This window comes from Saccopteryx leptura, chromosome 9, assembly GCF_036850995.1.
Source record: "Saccopteryx leptura isolate mSacLep1 chromosome 9, mSacLep1_pri_phased_curated, whole genome shotgun sequence".
Lineage (NCBI taxonomy): Eukaryota > Metazoa > Chordata > Mammalia > Chiroptera > Emballonuridae > Saccopteryx > Saccopteryx leptura.
The window spans coordinates 19,203,810-19,213,301 of record NC_089511.1 but is presented as its reverse complement, the minus strand read 5'-3'; the positions used below and the strand labels follow the sequence as shown (position 1 = coordinate 19,213,301).

At 43.5% G+C, this 9,492-nt stretch overlaps 1 protein-coding gene across 1 annotated transcript in view; it reads right to left on the bottom strand.

The window, feature by feature from the left end:
- Positions 1-2,683: 2,683 nt before the first annotated feature.
- The window catches only part of CDH1 (cadherin 1), a 99,049-nt gene continuing 92,240 nt past the window's right edge, over positions 2,684-9,492 (bottom strand). Inside the window, exons 14-16 of the mRNA XM_066348131.1 lie at positions 8,583-8,713; positions 6,438-6,581; positions 2,684-4,384 (exon numbers count right to left, since the gene is read on the bottom strand). Of these exons, the coding sequence (XP_066204228.1) occupies positions 4,175-4,384; positions 6,438-6,581; positions 8,583-8,713 (485 nt within the window). The 3' untranslated portion in view covers positions 2,684-4,174. The remainder of the gene's footprint in view (positions 4,385-6,437; positions 6,582-8,582; positions 8,714-9,492) is intronic.

The window sequence follows — 9,492 nt, the reverse complement described above, 5'->3', positions numbered from 1 at the left end:
TCCTTGTCAGAGGGGATCAGATCCTTGTCAGAGGGGAACATTTCTGAGTATGGAGTCCTATGAATTAAACTGACAAAGACAGATTGGCAAGAGAAAAAAACAGATTTTTATTCACATCCTAGAGAATTCAGAGAAAAATGTGACTCAAAGAAGTGGTTAGAATTTGGGGCTTATATGCTGTCTTAACAGGGAACAGGAGAGAGAGAAAGGGCAGTGAAGGGAAAACAAGTGACTTTGAAAGATGAATGGAATGAGCCCCTAGGAGAATGGATGGGAGATAAAATAGTTTTGTGTCAATATTTGTTCAGGTGATTTCTTATCCCAGTGGTGCCAACTTCCAGTCTCTGGTGATAGCAGTCAATCCTCCCTGGTTGTAAAACTCCTGGGGAGATTTACGACTGTTGAGTTCTTTTGGGAGGCTCTGCTTTGGGGCAGATAAAGGGGAGTTCAGGGGAAAAACTTCTTTATTAGTAGCATATTCTGGATCCCTTCATCCTTATTGCACCTCAAACTTCAGAGACTTTTTGCTGTCTCTGGTCCCTTCCCCAGGCCATTTCATCAACCCTGTAAACAGATGCACCTTCACAGAACACCACTTTGGGTCACATAGTTCTGCTCAAAACACTGTTTTTCTTTTTACAGTGACAGAGAGAGTCAGAGAGAGGGATAGATAGGGACAGACAGACAGGAAGGAGAGAGATGAGAAGCATCAATCATCAGTTTTTCGTTGTGACACCTTAGTTGTTCATTGATTGCTCCCTCATATGTGCCTTGACCGCAGGCCCTCAACAGACTGAGTAACCCCCTGCTCGAGTCAGCGGCCTTGGGTCCAAGCTGGTGAACTTTTGCTCAAACCAGAGGAGCCCATGCTCAAGCTGGTGACCTCGGGGTCTTGAACCTGGGTCCTCCGCATCCCAGTCCGACGCTCTATCCACTGTGCCACCGCCTGATCAGGCTAAGATCCATATTTAAATTTCCCCAAAATGTCTTTCATCCATTTTTCATTTTTACTCCAAGATCCAAGGTTTGTACATTGGCAGTTTCTCAAAAAGCCAAACATAGAAATACCGTATGTCCCAGCAATTTCACTCCTCAGAATTGAAAATAGACTCAGAACGGTTTTGAACACCGATGTTCATTGCAGCATTTTTCACAATAGCCAAAAGGTGGAAACAACCCTGTGGATAAACAATTTGTGTAGCTACACACAACCGGAATATTATTAAGCCATAAGAAAGAACGAAGTTCTAATAAATGCCACAATATTGATATACCTTGAAAATATTATGCTAGGTGAAATAAGCCAAATTTAAAAAATATTAAATCATTTTACTTCTATGAAATATCTAGAATAGTCTAATTAATAGAGACAGGAAGTAGAAGTTACCAAGGCCTGGGGAGAAGGAATGGTTATTGCCTATGGGTACAGTATTTGTGTGGGATGATGAAAAAGTTCCAGAGACAGAGGTGATTGTTGTATACTTTCAATGTACTCACTACCACAAAATTGTAAACTTAAAAATGGCTAAAATAAGTCGGTATGAGTTTCAGTGTGGAATGATGGTTGCACAACCATGTTACTGTACCATTTAACACATAAAATAATAAAATGTTATATATATAAATACTTTACAATTTAGAATTTTCTTTTTAAGTGAGAGGAGGGGACATAGTGAGACAGACTCCCACATGCACCCCTGACCAGGATCCACCCCACAACCCCCCTCTGGGGCCTATGCTCAATCAACTGAACTATTTTTAGCACCTGAGGCTGACATGCTTAGACCAACCAAGCTATCCTTAGTGCCCGGGGCCATACTCAAACCAATCAAGCCACTGGCTGCAGGAGGGGAAGAGGGAGAGAAGGGGGCGAGGGAAGGGGAAAAAAGCAGATGGTCACTTTTCTTGTGTGCCCTGACCGGAAATCAAACCCAGGACGTCCATACCCCGGGCCAATGCTTTATCCACTGAACCAACCAGCCAGGGCCTTTTTAAATTTTTTTAATTTATTGATTTTAGAGAGAGGAACATCAGTATGTCCCTGTATGTGCCCTGATGGGGGATCGAACAAACAAGCTATGTGCGTTGATGATGATGCTCTAAACAACTAAGCCATCTGGCCAGGGCTTTAAAATTTTCTTAAGTATTTTTAAAAGTTATACCCCTCCAGCAGAGAAAAGTCGAGGGCCTAAATACCAGGGTTTCTCAGGGGCATTATTGCCATTTGGAGCCTGATAACTCTTTCTTCTTTGTGCCGTCCCATGCATTGTAGGACATTTAACAGCATCCCTGGCCTCAACCTGATATGAGCAGCACCTCCCCAGTCATGATAATAGAACCTGTATCCAGAAAGTGCCCGATTCCCTGGTGAGGAACCACTGGGGTATACTAACCTTGCTGACTGACTGAATGTTGTCTGAAGCTCTGCTTCTGACCCTCAGCTCAGCCCACAGTTGTCTCCCATTGCCAAGGGGATTTTATAGGTTTCACCATATGCACACAGATAGATGTTTTTCAAATTAAGTGACCCTGAAAAGGCAGTTTCTCCCCATTTTGTCCACAGCAGCACAAAGTTCTAGAGACACCATGTGAATATGAAGCTTGTTTCTCCTTGTTTAGACTAAGCCCATCTATCATTTGTCTTGCCTGGAATTATGATATAATCAAATAAAACCAGTTTGACAATGGTTTAACAAAATTCTTTAATAAAATTTATAAAAATGAGTATTTAGAAACATGTTTACCAGCTTGAACTGTTTTCCTTTTCCACCCCCCAAAGAAAAAAGAAATGATCAGCACCCACACACATATACACTCAAAACTATAGTGGCAGTCTACACAGAACCACATTAGAGTAAATGGCTGAAAAAATCAAGACAATTCCAAGAAGTGGTTGCGGGGATGATTTTTTTCCTTTGAAAAACAGTTGACAAGACAATAAAGCAATTTAGATGAACTTCTGTGGTTGTCAGAGGTGTCTTGATGGTCACCTTTCAACTAAAAGAACATCCAAATCGAGGTTCTTCTTACTCCCACCTCCCCTGCTCCTAAGAAAAAAATTAGATTTTCCAATATTCTTAGTGTTCTTGGAATTTGGGGCAAATGTGTCCAGATCAGTATTCTCTGTGAATGAACATCAATCAGCAAAGGCAAGTAGTTGGGGATCCTGGGCCTTGGGTACAAACCATGGTACCAAGATCTTGGTAGGAAGCACATGTTGAGGTTCTTCCATTTTTCCAGAATTTTCAGGACTAGAGGTAGAGCCACCTCAATCATTCTCAGCCTCAGTTTGCTAAATTGCCAGGCTCAGGGACAGTGTCGCTCCTGCCATCTCCAAGCCCCCTTTCATGCTTTGCATCTGCTATGACAAGCCGTCTTCTCTCTTTGGCTGCAACACTTTAGGCACTGTTCTGAGTCTCAACATTTATCACTCTTTTGTTCTAGTGATAAACATTAAAATTAAGTGGCACCTGAAAGCTCATCACCTTTTCTGATCCAGGCTCCTTGTTTGGAGCCACAGTCCCCCATAATGACATTCTCATAACAAGCATTCTCACTCAGAACAAGTAAATGGATGGATGTCCATTTCAAGTTGTATACTCAGGAGATGAAAAAGAAAACTGTTAAAGGTCTTAAGAGTATACAATACCCAGTCACGATGTGACGAGACTAAGACACAGCCTCTTGCCCTAATAGAGCCCAACAGTTTCTGCCTCAGAGAGCTCCTGTTTGGGGCAATATGTAAATTCAAAAGAAATACTAGAGGATATTGGAACATGGGACACCAGTGCAGTGACAGGATAAAAAAAAAGTACACAAGTTAAAAATAAATTTTATATATATATACAAAATAATAGGGCAGTTGATGCCTCCCCTTCCTTTTAAAGATGAGACAAAGCCCTTAAGAAAATTTGCAAGTTGCAAGCTTACAAAGAGTGATAAAGAAGATGAAAGGATTCAAGGAGTAAGTCAAAATCATTCTAACACACACAGATCAGGTCTATAAAGTGGAAATTATAACTATCCTAACTGTATCACTGATCACAGTCACTCTCCCTCAGAAATTCATCTCAAGTGAAGGGAGCTGAAGGACCACCAGAAAAATTATTCCTACATTTCCCATCACACAGAGTATTATTGGGGCCCATCTTTCTCCGCATCTGTCCTGGGTCCCCTAGTCATCCTCGCCACCACCGTACATATCTGCCAGCTTCTTGAAGCGATTGCCCCATTCATTCAGGTAGTCATAGTCCTGGTCTTGGTCTGACTCCGAGGAGTTCAGGGAGCTCAGACTAGCAGCTTCGGAACCACTTCCTTCGTAATCAAACACGAGCAGAGAGTCGTAAGGGGGAGCGGTGGGGTCACTATCAGCAGCCTTCAAGTTCTAAAGGAGAAAAAAGACAACAGGATCTTTCAATGAAAGGAACCACACACCTATCATCTTACACAAGTTGCCTTCTCTTGGTGCCTCAAACAAACTGGACCTCATGACTAAGCTACCACCTTGTAGAGCACCAGGAGCAATCAACACCAACAAGGGACATTTATACAAACTGTCATGGAAAATGGACAGGATGTGTTACTAATGAAAAGAAAGTCATGGGGGGATATGCAGAATATTGCCCCCTAAACCAAATGGTAATTATATGCAGGCAGGGGAGGTAGAAGCACCAACCAATCTGGACAGACAGAGTCTAAATTATATATATATATATATTTAAAATAGCAAGCCATATTCTTTTTGTAATAATAATAATTTTAAAAAGCTACAATCAGCCTGACCAGGCAGTGGCGCATTGGACAGAGCGTCGAACTGGGATGCAGAGGACCCAGGTTCAAGACCCCAAGGTCGCCAGCTTAAGTGCGGGCTCATTGGGTTTGAGCAAAGCTCACCAGCTTGGACCCAAGGTCGCTGGCTCAAGCAAGGGGTCACTCGGTCTACTTGTAGCCCCTGGGTCAAGGCACATATGAGAAAGCAATCAATGAACAACTAAGGAACCTCTATAAAGAATTGATGTTTCTCATCTCTCTCCCTTCCTATCTGTCCCTATCTGTCCCTCTCTCTGACTCTCTCTGCCACACACACACACACACACACACACACACACACACACCCTACAATCAGATGTAATAACATGCAAATTAATGTGAATGGTGGAAAGACCCTCAATCCAGATATATCTAAAAAGGATAGTTAAAAGTGGCCCTTCCTGTTGCCAGTTTCCTCTAAGATCCAGTGGCTAGAATAGATGTGGCTTGGTCACTTCCATCGTTGCTGTGCTTAGTCTTTGGTGACAATTCCCAAAGGAGGCTAAAGCAAAGCTAGACCCTACCAAAGACTTGCCACAGGCCACTGGACCATCAGAGAAGCCCTGAAAATCATTCCATTAACTGAGCAAGTGATCAGGTCCAGGCGTACCCAAACTATGGCCCATGGGCCGCATGTGGCCCCCTGAGGCCATTTATCCGGCCCCCCGCTGCACTTCCGGAAGGGGCACCTCTATCATTGGTAGTCAGTGAGAGGATCATTATATGTGGCAGCCCTTCAATGGTCTGAGGGACAGTGAACTGGCCCCCTGTGTAAAAAGTTTGGGGACCCCTGTGCTAGACTATACCTGTATTAACTTATTTTTTTTGTTTATCTCACCACCACTTCTTTTTCATCTTACCCTACACTAATTAATTTAATGTCTCCATTTCCCATCTTCCCTTGCAGATAGGGCCAATCTTGTGACAGTTCTGGCCACTAACATATAGGATGAGAACCTTTCTTGCACAACAACTAGCTAAAAGAAAGATTTTTGCCCTCTGCTCTGCCCTTCCTACTTCTTTCTGACTGGAATACAGACCCACAGTCTGGAAGTATGGCAGCTATCTTGTGATCATGAGACAACTAACAGGAGAAAAAGGACATACATGTTTGTGCCATGTTGCAGGAAGTTTAGGAAAGGCTGCTGTTCCAGCCTCAACTGCTTACCCCAGCCTTCCAGTTGCAAGAGGTAAATCTACTTCTATCTGCTTAAGCTTCTGATATTTATAGCTGAATGCATTTCTGCCATACAAATACAAATGGTATTTTGCTGGGCCTCAGATAGACTTGTGATACATATTTAACATTGACAAATCATCAGTGGGTCGCAGGGGAATAGAAACCTCTTAATGAAACCAAACTGGCTCTACTTTGAATCTCGTTTCATTTCTAGTTCTACTAAATTCTTTCAAGTAATTTTGCTATATGGACTTTGCAAATTCACCATATCAACATGCGATTAGTTCTAAAATTCAATGAGACACACACACACAAAAAATAGGATTTGGGGATCATGCAAGATGAAAATGTGGTAAAAGACAGAATTTACACTTTCACTTTTGACACAGCTGCTCCTTTTTAAATTTAGAGATGAGTCGTGCCTTGGCTTTTCACTTTGCTTACTTACTTCATCAATAAAGTTTCCAATTTCATCAGGGTTGGCAGGGCGGGGCCGGTACTGGGGCATGCTCAGGAGGGTTGGAGCCACATCATTGCGAGTCACTTCGGGCCGAGCATCCAGGCCCCTGTGCAACTGGCTCAGGTCAAAGTCCTTCGGAGAAAAGGGTAAAAGCATAGCGAAGAGTAAATCAGAAACAGTCATAACCACACGGTTCTATTTGATTTGATTTGGTACTGGATAATGCCTTAAGTGCCAACTGTATGATATTTACAATCATGTACCAACGGAATCTGAAATGATCGTTTTCAACCTAAGAGTGTCCAAAACAGCATTGGAAGGAAATATAGCATAAAAGGATTGTGAGGAACTCTTATGGATACAGATGAAGACAGGTGTACCTTATTTAACCCGATTATTAGATTATTATTCAGCAAATATTCACTCTCTTTCCACCCTATCAGGACTCTGTGATAGGGCCTATGCTACTCTTTCTAAATACAAACTTTCAAAACTTCTCTGGAAAAGTTGAGGGTATAAGGCAAGTAAAGACCATCTCCAAATTAGGAAAAATAAAGAAAGCCTAAAAAGCCCTGGCTGGGGCCCTGGCCGGTTGGCTCTGCGGTAGAGCGTCGGCCTGGCGTGCGGGGGACCCGGGTTCGATTCCCGGCACATAGGAGAAGCGCCCATTTGCTTCTCCACCCCCCCCCCCTTCCTCTCTGTCTCTCTCTTCCCCTCCCGCAGCCAAGGCTCCATTGGAGCAAAGATGGCCCGGGTGCTGGGGATAGCTCCTTGGCCTCTGCCCCAGGTGCTAGAGTGGCTCTGGTCGCGGTAGAGCGTCGCCCCTGGTGGGCGTGCCGGGTGGATCCTGGTCGGGCGCATGCAGGAGTCTGTCTGACTGTCTCTCTTCGTTTCCAGCTCCAGAAAAATACAAAAAAAAAAAAAAGCCCTGGCTGGATAGTTTGGTTGGTTAGAGCATCATCTTGAAGCACAGAGGTTGCCAGTTTGATCCCTGGTCAGGACACATACAAGAGAAGATTGATGTTCCTGTTTCTCTATCCCTCTCTCCCTTTCTTTCTAAAATAAATACAATAAACATTAAAAAAAAAAAAAGTCTAACGAGTTAACATTTACACAAAGCAAAAAACAATTTAGCATAGTTAAAATAACTCAATGGAAGCAAAACATTAAGACAGATTAGTTGCTCCATGTCAAAGATCATTTGAATGAAGTTCATGTCCTGAGACTAGCAATGTGGAAAGTAGGCTCTGAAGTCAGACTACCTGGTGCTGATGCTTCCTATGATTTTGGGCTAACTGCTTAACTGATCTATGCCTCCGTTCACAGTACAGTAAGCAATCAATAAAGGAAAAAGAAGGTTGCATTGATGATGATGGCCGGTGACAATATCTATGTTCTTGGATAAGGCTTTAAAATAATAATATACAAAGTGACACAGGGCTTTTTCAAATGTCTGCCTTCTAATCATTACTTCTTCTAAATAATGAGACTGCCATTAAGATTTTTTTTTTTTTTTTTTTTCCTGAAGTTGAAAACCGGGAGGCAGTCAGACAGACTCCCGCATGCGCCCGACCGGGATCCACCCGGCATACCCACCAGGGGGCGATGCTCTGCCCATCTGGGGCGTTGCTCTGTTGCAACCAGAGCCATTCTAGTGCCTGAGGTAGAGGCCACAGAGCCATCTTCAGCACCAGGGCCAACTTTGCTCCAATGGAGCCTTGGCTGCGGGAGGGGAAGAGAGAGACAGAGAGGAAGGAGAGGGGGAGGGGTGGAGAAGCAGATGGGCGCTTCTCCTGTGTGCCCTGGACGGGAATCGAACCTGGGACTCCTGCATGCCAGGCCGACGCTCTACCACTGAGCCAACCGGCCAGGGCCGCCATTAAGATTTTTACCACAGCCTGACCAGGCGGTGGCGCAGTCGGACTGGATGCGGAAGACCCAGGTTTGAGACCCCGGGGTCGCCAGCTTGAGCGCGGGCTCATCTGGTTTGAGCAAAGGCTCACCAGCTTGAGCCCAAGGAATCTCTCCATTCCTGTCTGTCCCTGTCTGTCCCTCTCTCTGACTCTCTGTCTCTGTAAAAAAAATAATAATAAAATTTAAAAAAAGATTTTTACCACAGTTTTAAAAACCCACCTGGTCCTCTTCTCCACCTCCTTCTTCATCATAGTAATAAACGTTATCCCGGGTGTCATCTTCTGGGGGCAGTAAGGGCTCTTTGACCACTCGTCTCCTCCGAACAAACAGCAGAAGCAGCAGAATCAGGACTGTAAAGCAGGAGAGACAGTGATGAGTGTCAGAGGTCAAGGAGGCCCTAAGCAGCAGCTGTCAGAGAGCACCACTGCCTTGCACACCAGGCAGATGGCTGTTAGACAGCTCATGTGGTAATGCTCACCCCCTCGAAGGTAACATACGCAAGTACAACATACGGACAATTATATGTGAATTCAAGTGTGATCTTGAATTCCTATCTGGATCTTAAACCAATCAGTTATTTTCAAGAGCAGTGGTAATGATATGGGCAAAGGCCATGAGGCAGGATCACGCTTGGTGTGATTAAGGAAGGGGGAGGTCAGCGTGGCTGTAGCAAGGTGAGTGGTGAAAAAGAAGTGCTGAGGAGGGCAGAGGGGTAGCCAGGACATGTGGACCACTGGAATACTTCGGCCTTGGTTCTGAATGAGTTGGTGCCATTGAAGTTCTTTGAGCAGAGTTGGGCCAGCCTAGATGTGATTGATACATGCATATTATCGTTAATCAGTTATCAGGGTGGGGCATAGACTATTGAAAAAAATCACCTGGTATATTTCTTATCTTCTTTTAAGATAAAGTCAAGAAAGTAAGCTTTAAAGACTTTTAATTTCCAAGGTTTTCATCTGATCTTGGGATGGTTCTAAGATATACACAATTAACATTTAATTTTGAAAAAATATTAAACTATTTAATATAAATGAAAAAATATATATAATTCAGTGTTTTCTCTATAGATGCTTGTGTGGCCCATATACCCATATACCTATATATGACACCCTAGTGAAGCATTACTACA